Source organism: Cygnus atratus, chromosome 25 (genome assembly GCF_013377495.2).
Source record: "Cygnus atratus isolate AKBS03 ecotype Queensland, Australia chromosome 25, CAtr_DNAZoo_HiC_assembly, whole genome shotgun sequence".
NCBI lineage: Eukaryota > Metazoa > Chordata > Aves > Anseriformes > Anatidae > Cygnus > Cygnus atratus.
Genome location: NC_066386.1, coordinates 5,189,925 through 5,213,520, shown reverse-complemented (window position 1 = coordinate 5,213,520; position 23,596 = coordinate 5,189,925). Strand labels below are relative to the sequence as shown.

Genomic DNA, 23,596 nt, shown 5'->3' with positions numbered 1-23,596 from the left:
CTCGGCCTGGGCCGGTCGCGGCAGGCGGCGGGGGCAGCCCGGGGCCTTCCGCGGGGCTGGCGGCGGCGCCAACGGCCTGGGCGGCGCGGCGGGGAGAGCCGGCGGGTACCGGGGGCACCGGGGGAGCGGGGATACAGGGCCGGCGGGTACCGGGGTACCGAGCCGGGGGTACCGGGGGGGTACTGGGGGCACCGGCGTTACAGGGCCGGGGGTACCGGGGGGCACCGGGGTGCCGGGGGTACTGGGGGTATAGGGCCGGGGGTACCGGGGTACTGGGGGTACCGGGACGGGGCACCGGGATACCGGGGTGTTACAGGGACGAGGTACCAGGACAAGGCTGGGGTTACCAAGACAAGGTTGGGGGTACCGGGACAGGGCTGGGAGTACTGGGGGCACTGGGTACTGGGGGTACCGGGACAGAGCCGGGCAGGGGGTCCCGGGGGTCCCAGGCCGTGGTCGAGGGGCTCCGTGCCCCGCTCTGACCCCGTCCCTCCGCCCCCAGCATGGACACCGACCTGTACGATGAGTTCGGGAACTACATCGGGCCGGAGCTGGACTCGGACGATGAGGACGACGAGCTGGGCAGGGAGTCCAAGGACCTGGACGAGGTGAGCGGTGGGGGTGCGCTGAGGCCTCATCCTGCTCCTCGCTGCCCGTGGTGGTGCTGGGGGGAAGCCGCATGTGGCAGGTGCCGAGCGCCCGGTGAGCCCGTCCCCACACCGGGCTGTGCTGTCAGCAGGTCTGGCTCTGGCTTTGCTCCTGAGGATCACGGTGGGTTTGGTTTTGGAAAGACCCAATAAAAAGTGTCTTGCTGGTACCGCGGTAAGGAGAAGGAAACGCTGCTTCGGCGTGAATCGCTGCCAGAACTGGGAGCTTTGGTAGTTTGAGTCACGTTTGGCTTTTTTGTTTGTGTTCAGAGGATCCGTGTGCTTTAAGTAAGGTCTTTATCTGACCCCAATGTGTGCCAATGCCGCTGCGCTATTGCAAGGAGCTCGACTCCCTGGTGACAAACACTGTAAAGCTCCACAGACGCAGCAACGAGGGATGTGGGCAGCGTTGAGCAGGACAGCAGGGGCAGGTGCTCTGCTGTGCGACACCAAGGAAGGAGATGAAGGACAGCGGGTGCCCCTTCTTGTGTTAGAAGCCTAAAAGCGGGGTTTGCGTGTGTGGGGGTTGTGTTACGTGTGCCAGTGTGGTTCTGTCGTGTCTGTGAGCGAAGGACAGAGCTGCTGCCTGTGCCGTCTGTTTGAAGCGGGGCCGTCAGCAGTGGGCACACGGTGGGGGGGATGCGTGCTGCTTCCTGAGGGCATTTCTGCAGATTGCTCCAAAGCTGGTTGTGACATGCCAGAGCCACCACGTCTGGTGATTTCCTGGCTGCCTGTGGGCTTATGGCTCTCTGGATATATGATGCCAAGCATTTTCTGGGGCAGTTAAGGTTTATAGAGCACTTCGGTGCCAGCAGAAGCTAAATGCGAGTGTTGGTTGCAGCTTGAGGATGATGACGACGATGATGATATGGGGGACCACGATGAAGACCACCCTGGGATGGAGGTGGTGCTGCACGAGGATAAGAAGTACTATCCCACTGCTGAGGAGGTCTATGGGCCTGAAGTAGAGACGATAGTGCAAGAGGAAGACACGCAGCCTCTCACTGGTAAGTGGTGACAAAGCAGCAAGGTGGGTGTGGGGCGAGGAGAACTTGTCATGGATCCTTGGAAAAGGGAAAATAACGTTGCCTTCCATTCTCCCCATCAGTTTTAATGTCCCTTTTGAATTCCCTGTCAGCCCCAGGCCAAACTCTTCTGTTTGTCTAGCCATGCCCACATTTTAGCACTCTGGATTATTGCAAAAGCTAAGCAAACTGGCTTTTGAAAAACAGATATCGACAGACGCTGCAAAGATATTTAAAGAGAAACGAAAATGTGTTTAAGGCATCTCGTTTGATCCTCATATAAAAAAAATAAAAGAATCTGTCAACTTTAAAAATGTGTTTCTGTCTGCAAAAAATCCCTCTTCAGCATGACTGTTTCTGAGAGCGTTGGGTTCAGGTCACTGATAACAGCATTGCATTGTTCTTTCTCTTGTTTTCAGAGCCTATTATTAAACCTGTGAAAACCAAAAAGTTCTCTTTGATGGAACAGACATTACCGGTCACTGTCTATGAGATGGAGTAAGTAACATGTAGAGTTTTAAGCGTGTACTTTGGATAAAGCCATCTGTGCTGCTATTTCCTCGCTTTTTGTTGTTTACAGGCAAAGGTAGGGAGTCAAAAGGGTGTGTACTGTATGGAGGAGGAAGCTTACAAGGGGCAGTGGGTTTGTTTCTTAATAACACCAGCAATATATGCTGCAAAATATGCAGCTGTTTCCCAGAATTTGAACCAAAAAGAAGAGGAAGAAAGTCCAAGGCTAAACATTTTACGGTTAATCTGCCTCCCCAGCAGGCAGCATAGTGCAGTTATCTGACACTAGAATGTAAATCTTTTCTCATCTCAGCAGCTGATAGAAAGCTCGGCAGTTGGAAACCTTTGTGTTGCAGATTTGCCGAACACAAGTTTTCCTGACTGGCTCAAGAAGTATTTATTCGGTCAGCATGTGGCACGCCTCATCCTCCTACAGCCGAAAGGGATATTTTGATTTCATCCCAGTGCATGTAGGCCTACGGCTGTCTCAAATTCATTCCTGTCTCTCCTGGAGGAGTTGCCAGGGAGAATTTGTCTGCCGCTGGTTGTACAAAAGCCACTGCCAAGCTGTGTGTGGGTCAGTGCAGGCTTCACAGCTAAGCTGCGCTGCTGTGCCTGACGGTGTCTGCTGGTTGTACCCCACAAAGCAGCCCCTGGTACACCAGGAGAAAATCTTCTGGGATGGAGAAAAAAATCCAAACAAATTTAAAAGCTGAGATTTTGGTAAGGAATAAAAACACTTGTTTCCCTTGTCTATGAAAATATGCGATCTTATTATTGACGCCTAGGCACTGCATTCTGCTGATGGGGGGAGGGGTTCTGTATCCTCATGTTCGTGGTGTTTCTGTATGTTGTTTTCTGTTTGAGGATGGGCAGATTGAGCTGCGTGAGTGTTTTGCTAGGCTGGTATTTCAACCCATGCACTGCTTCATGGGTACTCAGAGCCTTTTCCAGTTCTCAATAGCTGTCTTCAAGTGTTGATACCAAATCCAGACACAGGCTTAGTAGCAGTTCCCAGTATGCCGAGCAGACCCCAACATGCACAGTCCTTTATACCACCAAGGATCCTGTTACCTTTTGGCAGCAAAATTTCCCTGGAGTTCATATGCAGATGCCCAGGACCTTTCTGAAATGGGCTGTCCCCTTTATTGTTGGTATGGCGGTGTTCATTGACCGGGGAGGTTTTCAGTATAGCCAGATATAAAGCAAACAGTGTGCTTGGTCTTATTTTTCTAAGCAGCCCATTTTGCACTTAGTCGATGGCCTGTGCTCTTCATTATCTGCTGCTTTTCTGAGTCCTGTGTCCTCTGCGTGTTCCTTCAGTAATGAATTCTTCTTCTTCCTGTTCGTTGATATAAATGGTTACGATGGGGCCAAGAGGAAGTCCCTGTGGGACTTAACCAGAAACCTGCAAGCTTGGTATTGATTTCACATTTAGCCTTGTTTTAAGACCAATAAGCAAGCTTTTAATCTGTATCGTTATTGATTTTTGTATTTTTTTTAGCTCTTAATCAAAATCTCGTATGCTAAGAAGTCTGCCGCATCAGAGAAAATTAAAGGAGTTTTAAAAAGGAGATTATTTGACAGGACTTAATATCTGCAAACCCATAATAATTGATACTTGTTTTATAGCTTCCCGTTATTTTTTAGAGTAGCTGCTAATTTAGGATCTCTATTATATTTTGGCCAGGATCTATGCAGAAGTGACCAGTCTATCATTCCCTAGCTCAGCTGCTGATTCTAAAAAGATTTAAATTCCATTACTGTTTCCTTGAGTCCCTGGGGATATCACTGTTTTAAGACCTGAAAATCAGAATTAATCGTCTCTGGAGCCCTGTGGCCATCTTTTAAAAATGTGTGGGGTGCTTGTTATCCACCCCTGTGATTTAGTTGACTACCTGCCACTATTCGTGCGGAAGTATTTCATCATCTGCTTACATGGATGTGACTTTTGCTCTAATACTGACTAGAAGAGAAGGAAGATATTCAGTAATATTTCATCACTGGCAGTTTTACCAGCTCTGTCTCCTCCCACCCACTGCCATCTGTCTAGCATTCCAACTCTCTTGTCCTCCCCATCTGGAAAGTGGGATTCTTCCTCCGCAGGGCATTGGCAGAATGAAAGTTTGGAGAGGATTTGGAGGGACCTCAGATAGAAAGCGTAGCTGAAATGGCACCTACTTTTCTTAGACGCAGCAGAAGCCTCCAACAGTCTTTTGTGTTTCATTCCTCCAGTTTCCTGGCAGATCTGATGGACAACTCGGAGCTAATTCGAAATGTGACTCTGTGTGGGCACCTTCACCATGGCAAGGTAGTGTGAATATCCAAAGTTTGTTGGGTGGTCTCTCTCTCTTGCTTACTTTTGCTGTTGGTCTTTTGACCCCCTGATCTTTGCGGCAGCATTCTCGTTCTCTGGCTGATCCTGTTGCTCTGCAGTTATTTGTGGCTGTGCAGTTATTTTGTTCTTTCAGCCATGTGGAAATAGTTCTGTACTCACCTTTCTCTGTGCTGCATAGGAGGGATGGGCTCGTATTTGTATTCGTCTGTTTCAGCATGGTCACCTCTTTTTTTCCTTATGATCTGGTATTTTTCAGACTTGTTTTGTTGACTGCCTGATAGAACAGACGCACCCAGAAATCCGGAAGCGCTACGACCAGGATGTAAGTGAGCTTTCAGCACATTCCTGCCTTTGGATCGTATGTGGGGAAAATGTGGTTTTGTGGTCAGAACATAGGACTGGAAAACCAGAGTACAGTCCTAATTCTGGCTCTATTTTTGCCATGCTAACCATGTATAGAAAGTTATCACATCCTGTTTCAAACATAGTGTTTGATACAAAAAAGGGATATTCTGACTTTTGTTTTGTACTTGCAGCTTTGCTACACCGATATATTGTTCACAGAGCAAGAGGTAAGTGAGCCTCGCAGAACAGGCAGTGATTTTGTACAGTTGTCTTATGCTTTACTCACAGTTAGTTACTGTAGACAGTTTCTTTCTCTTTCTTTTATCATCTTTATGTGCCTTCGACGTTTAGATTATTTTCTTCATCAATAAAATGATCTGCTCCTCTTGGCTTTGCCTTAGGAAGGTCCCTGGTCCAACTTTCTTCCAGTTCCTGCAACCCTCGTCTCCATGTATGATTTTATTTATCTACCTGTGTAAAGCCGAAGATCTATACTGGAGTTATCCCACCGTACCTGGTTGTAGGCAACTACAACCATTTTCTTCAAGAGAGAGAGGTGGAGGGGGTTTGCAGCAGTGGTGGATAAGGAGAAAAACTGAAGTCAAGATACATGTTTCTCCTAGGTTTCTTTTGATGGGAAATCTTAGCTGGGTGCTCTGATTCCATGTGGTGTGGCATGGATAGGAATTTTATTTAGTCCTACTCGCTAGGTATTGTCACGGCCAGAACAATCCTTTGAAGCATTGCTTTCTCTTCACCTTACTGCTGTGCTCTGTACTCTGTATGATTAAATCTTATGCTTTGAGGTATAACTTGGTAGCAGAAGAAGGGTGAAAGCACAGAGAGATATGGATCTTCTGTCTCTGGCATTGCATGTTATAATTCCTTAGCTGGAGTCAGCACAGGTTGTGTGGCCCAGGAGTGGTAGCTCACCACTCTGAGCTGGTGTGGATGGGGGAGCTGGGCTGGGCAGTGCAGTGATCTGAGGTTGCTGCTCCGTCCCTGTAGGAAGAGATTGTGCTGGGTGTATGTTTACTTCTTTCAGTCCTTTTGATTAATTGTCCTTGTTCATCTTTTACATGGTGATTTTTCTTTCTCTTTAATTGATAATCCTGCTTTCCTATCTTTCAGAGGGGAGTAGGGATCAAGAGCACACCAGTGACTATTGTTCTGCCAGACACCAAAGGAAAGTCTTTTCTCTTCAACATCATCGACACTCCAGGTGATTGTGTAATCCTGAAAATCCTGGTTTGGGATGCACTTAGCTGAAGGCAGCTTGATGTGTGAAGCAGATACATGACCATGTGACTCAAGGTTTCTTCTCTCATTAATGAAACTCTTTGGTCCTCTGGGCAGTGCCATGGGTAGGAGCAGAACAGTAAAAACACGTACAGCTCAGTGGTTAATGAGAGCCTTCAAAGAACTTTTATGTTGGATTGTGGTGGGTCTGCGTAGCATTGGCTCTCAGAAAAACAGAGTGAGAATCTATACCCTGAAACTTCACTGATCCACCTGGAAATGTTACTTAAGTGCAATGAAACCCTGGGAAGTTTTTTTTCAAGATGGAACCCCGTGCTTCGTTGTGTGTTTTCAGTCCAGTCCTGGGACCCAAGCCTTTCACTAAGTTCATTCTTCAGAAATCTCTTCCAGCCGTAATGACTCTACTGCTGGCTCGTAGCTAGGTGTGGACCGTGGCTTTCTCAAATGCTGTTGCCCACTGTTCCTTCAAGGAGTTCACTCAGACTTCTGACAGGCTCCTTTGGGTGGATGTAATCACAGATCAATGTGCTGCAGGAAGCTGAGATTTTAGGAAAGAGGGTCTTGGGACGCATCTGTTGAGTTACAGCTAAAGCTAAGAGAAGTTAAACACAGGAAGACGGGAGAGAAAGGCCTCTGTTCTCTGGTGGAAAACAATCTCTCTCCTTTTCTTGAAGTACTTGCACAGGGTTGTGAGAAACACAGTAACAAACGTGAGGAAAAGAAACTGTTAAACTAGTTGTGTTTATTCTCAAAAGTGGCATTAAAACTGAAGCAAAACCCTATACAGAGCTCTGCAGCCACTCCGGAGTCACTGTCCAAGGAGGAAGCAGTCTGTGTTCTGCCTCTCTGGATACTGGCGACCAGAGCAAGCCACAGAGCTGAGGGGTGGCTTTCCACCCTCTGCGATGCTGGGATCAGGGTTGAGCTTACTCTCGTTCTCACCTCCGTTTCTTTTTTTTTTTCTGAAGGTCATGTCAATTTTTCCGATGAGGTGACAGCAGGCCTTCGTATCTCAGATGGCGTTGTGCTTTTCATTGATGCAGCTGAGGGGGTGAGTGTCAAGTTCTGCCAGAGGTTCATTTCAAACTCTTGCAGTGGAGTCCTTGATCTTGCTTTATCATGAAGGCCTGGGATGGGTTCAGCTTTCAGTACTGAAGGGTTTCTGCAGGACAGTTTGAAAAGGAAATGTTTTTCAGCCAAATCAGGGAGTCAAGCCTCCAGCGTCTGTTGCCAGGTTTGGCATGATGCATGTGACCTGTAGGCTGATTCCCTGACTTGTTTGCATCTCCATAATATCTAAAATTGAACAGGTTATTTAGATCAGAGATGTCCAAGGGGCAGGATTCAAGGAATTTGGTTGGGTTAGCACCTACTTCTAAATCTCAGGAAGATCAGCTGATCGCTGATGGCTGAGCTTAGGCTTTTCTACAGGCTGCAACCCTGCCTGTAAGGGTCACTTCCCTTCATGCCCTAGATAGCATTTTGTGGAGGGCTTTTGCTAGGGTGTTTGTGCTCATTGTTCCCCGCAGGTGATGCTGAACACAGAGAGGCTGATCAAGCACGCGGTGCAGGAAAGGCTAGCAGTGACTGTGTGCATCAACAAAATAGACCGCCTGATCTTGGAGCTGAAATTGCCCCCTACAGATGCCTATTACAAACTCCGGCATATTGTAGATGAAGTTAACGGTCTGATAAGGTATGTGCTTGGGATGGTGTGTTATTAGCGCTTGCTGTCCCTGTTTCACTGCAGATGTTTTTCTTTGGGAGCCCTGTGTGTGTGAAAAGTCTCACGAGCTTGTCTCTTAATATGTTAAATCATAGAAAATGGGACAAGAAGAACCAGTGGAAGTTCATCTCAGATTAGGCAGGATTGGCTCTTGTTGTATGACTTCTGACAGGCTTCATGGGATCAGCACTTTTTTCCCTATTACAAAGTATGGAAAGTGGACATAGGGCAAGAGGGGGGAAACTTGTGTGTTCCCAAATGTCTCAAATACCCTAAGAAGTCCAGGCTGTATCCCTAACTGTAGGCTGAAATGTCTCAAAGCTCCTAAAAGTTATTTACAAAAATAAAGGGAATTTGCTGTCCCAACCCCTAAACAGAGACTATAATATTGCTGTGGTCAAATCGTGCAAGACCCTCCTCAGAGAAGGGAGGGTTGTCTTCTCTAACCTTGACAATTGCAAGACTTTGTTTCTGTGGGTTCTTTTGCCACTCAGGTGACTTTCTTAACAGCATCCTTCCCTTCAGTTTGTGTTGGCACTGTAGCTTGGATAACCTCAAAATGAATTTGCACGAGTTCACTTGCATGCTTCTGTTGAGTTGCTACTGGCATCACGCAGCTCGTAGCAGGATAATTCATCCTGTTTAGCATGCCTGTGAACTCATTAAAGTTGTTTCAGTTCAATTCTGTCCTTGTTATTTGCCTTGTATTATCTTTTCCCTTGGTTGACTGACTTTGCTGGCTTTTTTAGGTGAAGAAAAACTCAACCTGATAAACAATACAGAGCACTTGTGCTGATAATTTTTTAGTTCTAGGTCTTTAAATATTTCTTTGTACACTAAAGCTTTGAGGTTTGTGGTCATAATATGATACTGATCCTGAAATTCCAACAGGTGAGCACGTTGCAGCTGGTTTTAAGCCACTGTTTGGCAACGTAAAATCCTCGCCTATCACATACTGCTATTTGATGTGGGAAATAGACTTAAGTGTCTTTCTTAGTTCATAACATTGATGTTTTTTTTTCTTGTCTCTAAAAACTGTCTCCTCTCAGCATGTATTCCACCGATGAGAACCTCGTTCTGTCTCCCCTTCTGGGGAATGTGTGTTTCTCCAGTTCGCAGTACAGCATCTGCTTCACACTGGGATCTTTTGCAAAGATTTATGCAGACACATATGGTGAGGATTATCCAGAAACCTTGTATGCTTTAACATCTTATTTTCTAACCTTTTTTTTGTTGAGGCTTTCTGCTTCAGCTTTCACTGCATATATATATATATGTATATATGTATAGCCAATATATGCACTCTTGAACTTCAGAACTTGAGAGGTACTGCAGATCTGAGCCCCAGATAACGTTATTGCAGTCTTTCCAAAAATACAATTCTAACTTATTTTTAGGTAAATAGTTTCTCCTGACAAATATTTCTGGAGTCAGAAGTCCGTGTTTTATATGTACCCGTAAGCAGAAAAAGCAACTCCTGCTATGGCAGTTGAAGGCAAGTGTATGCCTTGCACTCTGCCTACTTATCAGAAGAGCTCAGAAGTGAAGCAGTTAAGCTCTGCCTGCCTTTTCCCTGAAGTCTCCAGAGTCTGAGACTCAGCTGCAGCCAGGCGCAAGCTTGGCCCACAAGGTTTTGCACTCTTGCCCTTTGGTCTTTTTTAAGAAACTGTCTTTTTTCTGCCTTTGATTTAATTTTCTGTTCCCCAGGTGCCCACTCAAGGCAATCTGCCACTTGTAAAGTGGGCCTTTTGCTTGCATTAGCTGGCTATAGAGCCAAGATTTTGAAGTCTCACATTGGGAATTTAGGGTGATCTGTAGGAGCAGTGAGCAGGGGACAAGGATGTTGCAGAGCAGCTGGCCTAGCTCTTGCAGAGAAGTTGGCCCAAGGGAGGAAGAAGTTGTAGAGGTCAGAGACTGATGTGCCAGGGCTATCATGCGTCTTCATGAGTTTGGAGAAATAAATGAGCTCCCGGGGCATCGCAGAATTAACTCAGTGCCTGCTAGGATGATACCCCTTCTTTTGGGGATTAATAAAGCATGCAGGCACAGTCGGTAGGAGATGTCATCCATGTGGGGAAGACATGAGCTGAATGGTACCTGAAGTCAGTAATGTTTGATTGTGGCCACCAGGGATTTTATGTACAGTCACCACACTTCAAATAACATGAGTTATAGTAGTTTAACTGTCAAAACCTCAGCCACCATGAAATTTCTTATGCTTGCACATCTGCCCACAGCAAAAGCTTGTTTGGAAACTGCTGTAAATTATCACCGCTGTCTTATTATTTGTAAATCCACCATGACAGCCAAGCACTTCACTATTCCTTCAGTGCTTGGGTATTTGGCTATGCACTTAACGCAATAGCTGAAAAAGAGAAAAGAACCTGGAGATGTTCAGCAAGGCAGAAAATGCTTGTGATAAGCCTGCGGGGCAGATGGGGTGTGAGCCATCCCAGCACCTTGGCACTACATAGTCAGGTTGCAGTGTTAACATTTGGAAAATGAAGCAGATGTGACTGGGTTCCTGCAGTGCAGAGTCTGTCAGGCCAGCTCTTCTCAGCTCTATCCTTGTGTATAATCAAGACAATTGAAATGCTCCTGGGAAGCAAATGAGTGAACCCACGGTGTACCTGGGCTGCTGGTATGGTCCTCAGTAGTCTGTTTTCTGCCCACTTCTCTGTCTAGTCTCCCCAGATCAGTGTGTAGTCACTTATTCGGAGTTGGTACCAAGTGTTCGCTCACCAGCGTTGCATCGAATCCTCAGGGTTGTTGTAAAAGGCAAAAACCAAAGATTTGCAAAATGAGAAAAATACAGTGTTATTTGAAAGTCTCTTGTCATTTGCTTTTTCTATTTAGGAGATATCAATTACCAAGAGTTCGCAAAGCGACTTTGGGGTGACATCTACTTCAACCCAAAGACGTAAGAAGCCTGTTTAAATGTCTATTACCTTATTGCTGTTTGTTTTTGTTTGTTTGTTTGTTTTGTCTGCTTCCTCTGTAAAATGTGGTCTAGGTGACCACCTGAGGTCCCTGCCAGCTTGAGTTGTCCTATGGTCCTGTGATGGAGTAGTAGGTGGGAAGGGTTGTCAGGCCTCCTGCTTGGTGTGAATCCATGTGGTTCTCACGAATCCCCTAAGTGGGAGCAGAAAGCCTCTTCTGGTCTTCACTGGGAGTAAGTGTGACTCCTGTATCCATGACTGCTTCCTGGGGAGACTGGGAGGGAGAAGATAACCTGAGAGGAGCAGGGGCTGTGTGTGCATGCAGTAGGTGCTTGCAGATTGCTCTTCATTGCTCTCCTTTTGTCTCCTAACAGACGGAAGTTCACTAAAAAGGCCCCAACTAGCAGTTCCCAGCGCAGTTTTGTGGAGTTCATTCTTGAGCCCCTGTACAAGATCTTGGCTCAGGTACGTGGGGGTTTGTTCTCCTTCCTGCAGTTCCAGACATGAGTGGTCAAGGACTGAGCACTAGGTGGTGGTGTGTCTGGTGCCTGTGGGGCTCTGATCCCGTTAACGCAGTGTGATCTTCGTGTGTTCCTGGGTTTGAGCACACACAGAAATGATGGGCATACCCTTGCAGTTGTTCCTTGCAAATATAGCCTTGTGTTTGTACAGTGAGTAGAACAGCCTATGTTCTTTGTAATGTGCTCTGGTATCAGCCAAGTGATAATATGAGCCGGCCAGGCAGTTCTCATGTGAGCTCTAAAGAGCACTGAGGGTGACAGGCTGGTGTGGGAAGGTGCACCTGGGAGTTTGTGACTTGGACACCTGCAGCGAAGCTAACAGCGGTGCTCGTTGTCTTGCAGGTGGTGGGGGATGTGGACACAACCCTGCCTAGGACTCTGGATGAACTTGGCATCCACCTGACCAAAGAGGAATTGAAATTGAATATTCGACCGCTCCTGCGGCTTGTCTGCAAGAAGTTCTTTGGGGAATTCACAGGTAAATGCTGTTTGTCTTCTCCTCTGCAATGTTCCCAATAGCTTAGTCACAAATGGGCTGAGTTTGAGGGCTGTAATGCAGCCATGGAGTGCCCACTTGCACAGATCCCTTCTCAGCTTTGCTTTTTCAAATATAAAATATAAACCATTTGCCCAAAGGACAGCTTGAGACATCTTCCCCCTTGCTGGGGGTGCAATGCATTCAGAAAGGATTTGCCTTGTGTTTATTGGAGTACATTTCTTTCCTCTACCCTGCTTAATCATGTTCTCATGAAGTATTACTTTTCCAGGCTTTGTGGACATGTGCGTGCAGCATATTCCCTCCCCAAAGGTGGGAGCCAAGACGAAAATTGAGCATACCTACACTGGTGGCGTTGACTCTGATCTAGGGGAGGCCATGAGTGAATGCGACCCTGATGTAAGGAAACTCTTCTGTTTTGCTCTGAATGTCCAAAAGCGTGGCAAACACACACTCCTTTCACTGACTTAACAGAGCAGCTGCCTCCTAGACAGCCATCTGCCCAGATTTGACTTGCAGCATTTTGAAACCTCTCATCCGATACTGAAACAAATCTCTTCACTCTGAGAAACTTTAGCTGCCTGCCAGGGCAGCCCTTGAGAGAGAGAATTGTTTGACAGTGTTCAGAGAAGATCAGAGGCTAGGTCAGGACTTCAGAGCACGTGGGAACTGCAGGGTGATTTCAGGTCCTTTTGCTGTCTTTTTGTCCCTTTTCCATGAAGTTTGATTCACTCTCAAACTCTGAGAAAACTGACATGAATTATACTGATAAAATAAGCCTACCGTAGTTCGTAAGCCTCTTTCCTGTCAAAGCCTTGCAAGAAAATTCCTCTTCAAATCCAGCTTGCATTGAGCTCGCGTTCGGAGTGGTCAAGAACCATCAAAGGCCAGCCCAGCAGTTTAGTGAGGAACTTGTGACTTTTTCTCTAGAGTCTGGAGAGAAAATTAATCTCTTATTTTAATGAGTTGTGGATTAACCCCACAAAACTATACAGTGGTGGCTGTTGCCAGGTCACCGGTTTGGGGTGCTCTTGTGGGACTTAAAGCTGTGATCTGTGGGGGCTCAGGTGCTCTGCCCAGCAGAGAGAGACTGCACTGGTTTGCAGGCCAGCAGCTGACATTTTTCTTTTGTAATCCACCCAACTCGTGGCCTTGTCCCGACCACTATTCACTGTTTCACAAGAGGAGGGAGGAGAACTTCAGAAAAGCACGCCACAGTCATTCCAAGGGTCTCTGTCCAAGGCAAAGAGATGTAAGGTTTCCAGGGGAAGGGAATTAAGTCAAAAGTGGCAAGTCGAAACAAGTATTTCTAAGCTCCAGCCCCTTAATCGATTTGTATCTATAAGTCCTACCATGCGTGTGTCAATTTCCTGACTGTATTTTGAAAGGGTCTTCTTTCTCTTCCATGGGAAGGGTCCGCTGATGTGTCACACAACGAAAATGTACAGCACAGATGACGGCGTTCAGTTCCACGCCTTTGGCAGAGTGCTCAGTGGTACCATCCATGCTGGACAGCCTGTGAAGGTCCTAGGAGAAAACTATACCCTGGAAGATGAGGAGGATTCACAGATCTGCACTGTTGGACGCCTCTGGATCTCGGTGGCGAGGTATGGAAAGCTCTGGCAATATGTTTGTTTTTGGGAGAAGTCACATGGAGTCATTGCTGCCAGGGACAGGGAGGAGGACAGAGCTGCAAGGGGCCCGAGGCTGACAGCAGCGAGCACTGCCGTGATGGAAGAGTAGATTTAGGTTAGAAGTAAGGAAGAAACTCTTCACTGTGAGGGTGGTAAGGCCCTGGAACAGGTTGCCCAGGGACTGCGGATGCTCCCTCCCTGGAAGTGTTCAAAGACAGGTTGGATGGACCTTGAGCAGCCTGATCTAGTGGAAGGTCCTTGCCTTGTAGATGAACAAGAAAGATGATCTTTAAAGGTTCCTTCCAACCCAGACCGTTCTATGCTGCTGTCATGCTCCCCTGCCTTTTAGGTATCACATTGAGGTGAACCGGGTTCCTGCTGGCAACTGGGTGCTGATAGAAGGAGTGGACCAGCCCATAGTGAAGACTGCAACCGTCACGGAGCCTCGAGGCAATGAGGAGGTACTGTGTGTGGTACTGTGTGTGGTACTGGTATCGCTTACAGGGAGTCAGGGGGCTGGAGAGCATCTTAAAAGCTCCAGGGGTGACGTTAAATAAACTTCGCCTGCCAAGGGCCAGGGCATGAGAGCGTCTCATGAAAGGAGAATAACTCAAATGCTGTGTCAAACTCCAAGTCCATGTAATGATGTAGAGGTTCAGCTCTTTGTCCTTATCTGGTTTCAGGCTCAGATCTTTCGTCCTTTGAAGTTCAACACCACGTCTGTCATCAAAATAGCTGTAGAGCCAGTCAACCCCTCTGAGCTCCCCAAAATGTTAGATGGTCTTCGCAAAGTCAACAAGAGTTACCCCTCGCTTACTACTAAGGTATTTCGGGTGTATGTGTGCTGTCTGTGTTTAGCTTATGTTACGGGATGCCTTGTAGGCTGATCTTAAAAATCGTTTTTACTGTGGGTTGTTTTTTTTGTTCCGGATTTTTTCATGTGGTTGCAGTTTATCTCATAAATCATGTGGAAGTAGCAGAAAACTGTAAATCTGGCAGAAAAGCTCACACCTTGCTGTGCCCAGGAGACAGCTTTCTGCAGAGCACATTATCACTTTCTGCTAGAAAAGGCTGGTGGTCAGGTGGTCAGTTTGCTACCAGCGTGGCCATGGCCTGGCAGTTATGATGGTTACTGGCAGTGCTGTTGCTGGGACTGGGGTGCATTTGGTTTTTGTTCCTTCCATGCAATGTTAAGCCACTCTGTCTACTTGCATTGCTTGGGATCGTGCTTGTGGGAACTTTTCTTGGGTGCTCTGATCCTAGCTGAATTATTTACAGCTGATAAATCCTCAGGTTTATATAGGAGCCTGGAAAGCAAGGGCCTGTGAGCAGTAATGCTGTAAGTTGAATCCTTTTCTTATTTTTCAGGTGGAAGAGTCAGGGGAACATGTGATCCTGGGGACAGGGGAGCTCTATCTGGATTGTGTGATGCATGATCTACGGAAGATGTATTCGGAGATCGATATCAAGGTGAGGAAATGAGACAGGTGCCGTCCCAGCTAGGGAGGGATTTTGTTCCCCAAACTCGGAAGGACAGGAAGATAAACCTTGCAAAATGTACAAGGTGATTGTCTTCCTCTGATTCTTCCCCAGTGTGGGTTGAAGGGGTCTGGTGAGGTTTACTGCAGTAAATTCCCTTGTGGCTTGCAAGTTGTAGAGAGGTTTCTCTGGCTGATACTCAGGAGCTTGTTCCTACCTTGGCTCTGCAATGAGTAGGCAGCCAGTCCTGTGGAAGCCACTTGTACAGGAGGCAGGGAGGTTTGGCATATTCGCGGGCCTGTGATAAGAGGACCAGGCGGGGGGTAAGGGTCCCTTCATCGCCAGGAGTTGAGACTCTTGTCATCAGTGCCAAGGTCTGTTGTGCTGCAGTCAGGGTCCCTTTCTCCGCAGCGTGGATTTTGTCAGCTCTCTTTAAAATAAAAAGGGCTCTTAGGGTGCAGAAGTAACTTACACTGGTGATTGAGACACAGGCTGTGATTGAGAGCCTGAAAATTGGTGTGCAGAGGGGTGTGTGACCATGTTCCAGCCCTTTCCTGCACCGCAGCCACTGCCTAGCTAACATCAAATAAATAAACTGAGTGCATTTTTTTTTCTACCTGGAATTAAATGAAAATGTTTCTTGTTTGGAAGGAATTGCTAACACTTCCTGTACAAGCCTCAGCATTTCATATGAAATGCTGATTAAAATACTGCCAGATTTATTTGTTTTTTCTTGTAGATGTTCAAAGGTTTTAAGCAGCCCTTTAAAACCAGAAAAAGTACTGGAAAACTGAGTAAAACAAACACCTCCACAAACCTGTTGCTGTTATTCCAGGTCGCTGATCCAGTTGTGACGTTCTGCGAGACAGTGGTGGAAACATCCTCCCTGAAGTGCTTTGCTGAGACACCCAATAAGAAGTAAGAGCCCTTGGCACCCCTGGTGAGCTGGTCACTGGGGACAGGCAGATGGAGGGGCTCGCTGGAGATTGGGCTTCACCCCCTCCGAGGGGTCTGTTCTCAGCGCCTGTTGGCCAGACAAGTGGCACGTGCTTGAGCTGGCAGCCTGCTGAACCCCCCAGTAACACACTGAGTCCCAGGGATGTTTCTGTGCTCCGCAGGAATTTCCTCATAATGGAGGGAATAAAATAATCCTCCTTTCCTTTAACTAAACTTCACACCCTCTCAGCAGTTTTGTGTTGTTTCCAAGACTAGGGGTTGTATTGGGATCCTAGAGCAGGTGCCAAAGAGCCCGGTGCAGCCTTCAGCAACGCCCCAAACTTCCCAAGCAAAAGTTTTATCTTCTCGTATCTGTTCTTAATCTTGAAATGAGTCTGTTCCTTTATGGTGGTGCATTGGAGCCTTACAGCTTGGTCTTGTCTTCTTCCTCGAGCAGTGCGTTATAAGATGTACGCGTTAGAGGGAGGTCTGGTAGGGAACGTAGGGCTGAATGACCAAATGAATTTTCATGAAAATGATGGTGTCACGCTGAAGATAGTTGTCCTTTGTTCCACTGTGTCTTCTGGTTCTTCTTGCCCTCCTTTATTTTGATGTAGACTCTCCAAACCTTGTTTTTGGGAACAGAAAGGTTCTAGTCTCAGGATAGTCTTTGAAGCACTGTACATGTGGAATGACTTGCTCTGGGGGCAAGATTACCCATTTGAGTGGGGTTCTCCAAGGCAGCATCCCTTGTGTCTGATACTTATCTGACACAGCTTATGCTGGCTGATAGAGGCATATTGCTTGCGCCATTGGCCTGCTTGGGCTTGGCTGTGCTTCCTTCCACAGCCTTTATAAGCGCTGGACATCTGGCGGGGGGATGGAGCAGTCCTGTCCTTTAGCAATCTGCTGCTGGAGATGAGCAGGCTTCAGAGAGCAGTTGTTGAGAGTGTGAGCTGTCTTTACAAGCAAGACAGTAACACTGAAAGACACGGATGGCTTCCTCTGCCTGGCTGTGTTCAAGGCATTGCGCAGTCCCTTAGGTCCTGCCAATTACTGCATTTCCATCATTCCGTGGACTAATTGCAACTGTCTCTCTTCTCAGGAACAAGATCACGATGATTGCTGAGCCTCTGGAGAAGGGACTTGCGGAGGACATTGAAAATGAAGTGGTCCAGATAACGTGGAACAGGTATGACCAATCTGGGGAGAGCAAGAATCCTTCTAGAAGGGAATAATTGGGAAGACAGGGAGTGCTGGGATCTACAATATCAGACAGCCCCTCCGCAGGGGTCCTGTGTCCAATATTGCTACTGGCTAGTCCACGCGCATCCCTGCCCCAACAAACAATTTGCATTCAGTTTGTTTTTTTTTTTAAAGACCATTTTTTTTGCAAAGAGAACAGGTTTATAAATATGTTGTGAGTGCAAGGCAGAGACCTGTTTCCTGAACTTTCTTCTGTTCTTCTTCTATCAGAAAGAAACTGGGTGAATTCTTCCAGACCAAATATGACTGGGATTTGCTGGCTGCCCGTTCCATCTGGGCCTTTGGGCCAGACGCTACTGGCCCAAACATCCTCGTAGATGATACGCTACCCTCAGAGGTGAGAAACACAGGCACCGGGGTTGTATTGCAGTGAAACATTTGTCCTGTGGTGTCCAGAGGTGACAGTTTCTTCCAGGACCTGCAGCAAGGTCCTAAGGCTGTTGGAGTACTTGATGGTTTGCAGTGTCTCAGATCTGTTGGACTTCCACCATAGTCATACCATAGGCTAGTAAACTTCCTGTTATTTTTCAAGCTCTGCTATTTGGGCCAACATCCTCAGAACTGGCAACTAAACGGCCTGTCTTTCAGGATTACCAAAATATGGACTCTTTTAATTTATAACTATGGATGCCGAACTCTGAAAGCGGTGATGTTCCTGAGCTGTGAAGGGGATTATAGAGGGATATGGCTGCTTCTCTAATAACTGACTTTTAAACACTGGGGTCTGTCTGTTACTGCCTCATGATGCACATTTGGTCTCTTGAGCAGTCATTCCATCTGTCTGTCTGTCTGTAGGTGGACAAGGCACTGCTGGGCTCTGTGAAGGACAGCATCGTGCAGGGATTTCAGTGGGGGACCAGGGAAGGGCCTCTCTGTGATGAACGTAAGTAGAACCTGGGTAGAAGTGGAGCTAACAAGATCAATAAATTCTGCCATCTGTAAGCACTCAAGTGATTTTGCAGTCCCTCAGTGGCTGTTCCATTCACACGCCACAGCTGGGGACAGCTCTGGGAATGAGTGACGAGGGAGATAACAGAACCTCCCCCTTTCTCCCTGCTGTAGCTTCCACCTGGGCACTGACATTTGGTGCCCACCTGCAAACCAGGGGCTGTTAGCAGGCAACTTGACTCTGCCCCTCACACAGTTCTGGTACAGACAGCTGAGCACCCTGCAAGGTTAACTGCTGAACTGCCTGTCTTGGAGTGTGCAGGGTTAGGACGTGGTCATGCTTTCCCTGCTGGAATGAAACTTAGGAGAACTTTCTCTGGTGGCTCTAGTTCTATACTGGGATCTCTGGGCTTTGTGTCTCTGGGGATGTGTGGCTGGTGCTGGTATGGCAAAGAACATCCCCCCTCAAGTCACTTGCTGTCATTTTTTCCCTTCCTCAGTGATCCGTAATGTGAAGTTTAAGATTCTGGATGCAGTGATTGCTCAGGAGCCCTTGCACAGAGGCGGGGGACAGATCATCCCAACGGCACGGAGAGTGGTGTATTCTGCTTTCCTGATGGTGAGGACCACGCTGTGTGTGACAAAGACTGAGCCTCGTGCTGTGCTGGCTCCCGTGGGGTCTGGCAGGGTGGAGGCTCCAAGGACTGCAGGTTGCACACATGCTGCAGTATGTGCCCCAAGGATGTCGGTTTAAACTGACTCATTCATCCGTTAATGCTTCCTGTGCCCTTTCAGACTGGCAGGCAGGTTTTATGAGTGTTCATGTTGAAGTCTGGCTGGAAACCTGCTTGCATCTGCTCTGCCTCCCATTTTGCTAGTGTTAGACATGCAGGGGAAGGTGGGTGTGGGGGAGAGGGTAACACACCAGTCATGGACAGAAGGAGAACAGCTCCTTTTAGTGTGTGTTTGGGATTTGTTTGGGCACCACTGGGACAGGAGGAACCCTTTCATCCCCAGTCAGGCGCTGTGTTTGACCAGAGCGTGCAAGCCTCTGACTCATGTGAGCCACATCATGTTGGTGCTGCTGTAGGCTCAGGCGCTGTGTCCCTTTCTCCCCACAGGCCACCCCTCGCCTGATGGAGCCCTACTACTTCGTGGAGGTGCAGGCCCCTGCTGACTGTGTTTCTGCGGTGTACACGGTGCTGGCCCGGCGGAGGTGAGCTGCTCTGACCAGTTGCCATCACCTTACACTGCAAAGAAGCAACTACTTGTCTGGGATCTGGGTTGCCGGAGACATTTACAGTCCTGGCGCGTGCTGGTTTTAAAGTGAGGGGAGAGGGTGAAATCTATGCAAAGCGGTAGCTGAAAGTTTCCTTGGCTGATCCCAGCCCCATACTGTGTGAGATGGGGATGGCCGGGATCACAAATACAAGGGGACATAAGGGAAGACTAATCTTTTGACTGTTGGGCAGAGGCCACGTGACACAAGATGCTCCGATCCCGGGTTCCCCTCTCTACACCATCAAAGCCTTCATCCCAGCCATTGATTCCTTTGGGTTTGAGACAGACCTGAGGACCCACACGCAGGGACAAGCGTTCTCGCTGTCTGTCTTCCACCACTGGCAGGTGAGTCCATGCGCTGGTGAGATGGGGAAGAGGAGCGTGGTAGGACCAGGCACCAGGCTGTGCAAGGTGCTCTCAGTAGAGCTTAGTGCCACAGCGTGCACTGGGTAGGTGAACTTCTCTGGAGATTGCTCAGACGATCTCGAATGCAGGAGTTTGGGAGCTGGTGGAGACTTTGTGCACCAGCTGTTAAGTGGCTGCCAGAAGCCAGCATCTTTGTTCCAGGTTACATCCATTTGCCCTAGCTGGGGAGTGCAGAATGCTGCTGCTCGCTGAGCATAAAGGTCCTTTAGTGCCTGGGGAGACAGCATCCTCAGCCAGGAGGAGGGAGCTCTTTGGGTGCACACAGCTCTCTGCAGCTCGGGGAGCAGGGTTTGAACTTGTCTGTCTGCCCTAAGACAGATTGCCACCGTTCAGTTTCACCTCTCAGAGAAGGCTTTTTAAACCTACAGAGGACAGGGTTTGGGACACAATACTGTACTGTGGCCTCTTTCCTATCTGGGGCAAACTGAGTCTCGTGGGAGCCACCGCACTGTGAGCCTGTGAGACACACAGCTACGTGTGGTGCATCCAGGTGGGAGCAGCAGCGTTCTGAGCCCCAAGGCTGGCTTGAATGTCAGGATGGAAAAGCCAGAGGCTTGGCTCTGACGAGTTAAATGTGCCTAGTTTCTAGAGAGGGTAACACTGATGGGGACCCATGTGGGTTATTCTGGTTAGCAGGTTTTTAGAGGTCTTAGATTACAACGGCAGGCAGAGAAGGTGGGACGTGTTCTTGGCTTGGATTAGCAACACCATATTAGTGACTCCTCACAGGAACGATCACAGGTGGTGATGTGACAGCTTTCTGTGCCAGGAGAACAGATGCCGTGTTGGGGCTTTGTAACACCAAAGCAGGAGGTGTTTTTGGGGCCCAGGGGTGTTTCCTCTTGTAGTTCAGGCTCTCCTGGAGATTAAACCAGCCGCCAGCATTGCTCTCATGCCCTGGTCCTGTTTCAGATTGTGCCCGGTGACCCCTTGGACAAGAGCATCGTCATCCGACCCCTGGAGCCGCAGCCAGCCCCACATCTGGCCAGAGAGTTCATGATTAAGACCAGGCGCAGGAAGGTAGGTCTGGGAGTAATCCCTGGAGCGTCCCTCTGTCCGTCTGTAGCAGCAGCTGAGATGTTGCAGTGTTCTCCCTTGGGCATGCCACATCCCCTCCATGTTCCCAGAAAGGACCGATGTCCTTTGTGCCTCGGAACTTCCCTCACTCTGTGCCCTGTGCTGCCTGTTGGTGCCTGTGACGGCCCCAGGAGTGCAGTGATCTGACAGCAGCTCCAGCCAAAGCGGGGTCCCACAGCATCCACTGAGCCCTCTTCCCTTCCCAGTGCCCTGTGGTGGCCTGGTTTAGCCTGTTAGTCCCCCAGAAAAAGGAGCAGCTGTTTTCTGGTTTAGTGAGTGGGACTGCAGAGGGAGCAGAGAGAATCAAGTTCCAGCCTGGGGGAGCAGTGAGCTGGTGTATATATGCTCAGCAACAGGAACCGCCTGTTGGCAGCTTCCTGAGAGGCTTCCTGAGAGGGTTGGTGTCTTTGTTAGGTGTTACCTGCTGAGTAGCACCTGACGCCTTGCAAATTCTCCTGTCGAGCCTGAAAATTGCTCTTACTGTGGGACACCAGGGCCTTTCGATGGGATCTCTGCCAAGATGGCCGCGTGGGTGCTGGCATCCAGAGGAATAACCCGGGTTTGTGGTTGCTCTGCAGGGCTTGAGCGAGGATGTGAGCATCAGCAAGTTCTTCGATGACCCCATGTTGCTGGAGCTGGCCAAGCAAGATGTTGTTCTCAACTACCCGATGTGAACGTGCTGCATCAGCTGCTGCCTTGTGAGGGCTGACATGAGTCCTGGCCAGCATCTGCCTCTCCTTCCCCATCCCCACTTGCCCAGCCCCGGCTCCTGGATGCTTGGGGCAAGCAGGCAGCTGCCCCTCAGGTCGCTCTTTCACAGCTGTAGAAGTTTTCTAGGGCATTTGTGGACTGTGTGCTTAGGGCCTGCCCCATACAGCGAGCAGCCCAAGGCACTGATGCTTTTTGTATTATTAGAGTTCAGCCATTGTAGCCTCCAGCAGGATTTCCCCTTTGGATTTGCTCTCTCCAGGCACACACGTTATCCTTGTGCTGCAACAGAGCAGTTGCAATATAATGTTAACATCAGAAGGGGCTGAGTGTAAGCATGCGTCAAGCATTTGCGCTGGGGTCAGCTCCTGGCTGTGCTTCTGATAATGCTGCCTCCCTCCAGGATGCTGCCAGGATGTTGGTTTTTTTTTTTTTTTTTTTTTTTTTTTTTCCCTGAGCAAAGCCTGTCTTTGGGCAGCTGAGGAAGGTGGAGGTATGGGGAGGAGGTGGTGTTTCTACCAGCCTCTCCAGGAGAAGTGGCAAGTGTGGATTTTACCTTTTTTGTACATGTTTTTTCAACCCTTATAAACATTTAATACAAACTTCCAGCCAGAGCTCAGTCTGATCCCTTCGACAGGAGGGAGAGCTGGGAGCTCTTCCTTCCCTGGTGCTTAGAGCACACAGTGCCCCAGTTCCCCACGGCTCGGCGCTGATTTCTCTGCCCTTGGCACTGCCCCCCCCGCCAAGGCCTTTGTGTCCCCCACCCAGATCTCACATCCTGCCTACTGTAGCTAATTAGCCCAGGACAATTCTGTCCCACCCCAAGCTTTTCTTCATTTCTCTCTGTTTTGGGCTGCTGCTGTGTTTTCGGGGGATGTCATCAGTTGTCCATGTTGCTTTTGGTGCTCCCTGTCCACTGCCCCAGCTCCCTGCTCAGACCCTTGTCCACTCCTGAGTGTGTGCTGGGCAACTGGGCCTAGTTTACATCTCCCTGAGGCATTTACAGCCTGTCTGCCTCCTGGCCCTGCTCTCATGGAGCAGATGCCTGGTATCAGCCCACTGGGACCGTCCTCGTGTGCCACTTGTGCGTCGTGTGAGCACGGGCTGGGGCTGGGACCATCGGGTGCTCAGCCCTGCACTGGGGACTGGAGCCCGGCAGGGCTCACAGCTCACCCCAGCTGTGTTCAGCATCTCAGTGCTGTTTAATTCCTGTAGTGCCAAGGGAAATCATATATCCATGGGCAATCGTCTTGTATGCAAGGATGGAGGCTCTCTGGTATGGAAAGACCTTGTCAAGATCAGATGCAGAGTCTGCACTAGGAAAAAAACAAACACATTTCTGAGTACCAGGAGCTTTGCCAACACCCAAAGCATCACATCTCGTGTCCTGCCACCATCCCTCTACCACCAGCCCCACCTTGTTGCTCTCAGAGCACAATTTGGTGCTAGCATGGTCCTGGGAGAACCTGGGATCTGGGGCTGGATTTGTCCGCAATACCCAGCCCTATTTCCTCCTTCCACGGTGTTCATAACCCTCGTTAGGGAGCTGTGCTGAGTTTGGCTGCGGCAGCCAGCGTGGTGGCAGCACGCGCCTTGTGGTCCAGGCCAGCGAACCTGCCACAGAGTATCAGTGTCCCTGGGGGACATCGGGACAGGTCGTGGGAGCATGCAGCACCCAAGGAGCAGAAGGTAAAGCCGAGGCACGTCCTAAACCCTCTCCCAGCTACCGGTGGAAACTGGGAAGCACCGGACTGACGTAGGCCCAGGGAAGGAGGAAGCAGCCCTGTCAAAGAGCATCCAGGCATCCCGCGGTGTACTAGCTCTCTGCGGAAGCTGAACAGGGCAGGGGGTAATGGAGGGCTGGGCCCGGGAGCCACCAGGCTTGGAAAACACCGGGAAGGGTTTCCTGCCGCTGCTTGGGGACAGGGGCATCGCCCACACACCTGGCAGGCTGCTGTGTCGGGGCTCAGCCGTTCCACCGGGGCAGCTCCAGGAGCTGCCCCATCACCTCCCGTATCGGGCCTGGCCCCACGGCCTCGCTGCAGTGCAGCCTCAGCAGAGAGGTCCCAGGGAGGACGAAAGCTCCTGCCTTGT

General features: G+C 49.0%; 1 protein-coding gene across 2 annotated transcripts; it reads left to right on the top strand.

Moving 5' to 3' along the window:
• The first annotated feature begins 23 nt into the window (after positions 1–23).
• EFTUD2 (elongation factor Tu GTP binding domain containing 2) lies at positions 24–22,110 on the top strand. Of its 2 annotated transcripts, none has more exons than XM_050715469.1 (28): positions 24–101; positions 503–608; positions 1,489–1,654; positions 2,092–2,170; positions 4,418–4,493; positions 4,777–4,842; positions 5,057–5,092; positions 5,997–6,087; positions 7,094–7,176; positions 7,655–7,821; positions 8,901–9,025; positions 10,708–10,771; positions 11,165–11,255; positions 11,654–11,789; positions 12,079–12,206; positions 13,221–13,414; positions 13,791–13,902; positions 14,125–14,265; positions 14,810–14,911; positions 15,756–15,838; positions 16,962–17,048; positions 17,333–17,459; positions 17,918–18,005; positions 18,511–18,629; positions 19,132–19,226; positions 19,483–19,636; positions 20,630–20,737; positions 21,373–22,110. In XM_050715469.1, exons 2-28 carry the CDS (start codon positions 504–506, stop codon positions 21,466–21,468), a joined length of 2,919 nt encoding a protein of 972 aa, XP_050571426.1. In that variant the 5' UTR covers positions 24–101; position 503; the 3' UTR covers positions 21,469–22,110. The 2 variants fall into 2 exon arrangements, with proteins under 2 accessions (XP_050571426.1, XP_035422804.1); XM_035566911.2 differs by having other exon boundaries at positions 38–105.
• Positions 22,111–23,596: the final 1,486 nt, after the last annotated feature.

What these genes read in the sequence shown, in the direction of transcription:
- EFTUD2 (XM_050715469.1), top strand. Translation starts at nt 504, where the DNA reads ATGGACACCGACCTGTACGATGAGTTCGGGAACTACATCGGGCCGGAG. An exon ending in ATGATACGCTACCCTCAGAG is followed by an intron (nt 17,460 to 17,917) that starts GTGAGAAACACA and finishes GTCTGTCTGTAG; the next exon opens with GTGGACAAGGCACTGCTGGG. An exon ending in AGGGCCTCTCTGTGATGAAC is followed by an intron (nt 18,006 to 18,510) that starts GTAAGTAGAACC and finishes TCCCTTCCTCAG; the next exon opens with TGATCCGTAATGTGAAGTTT.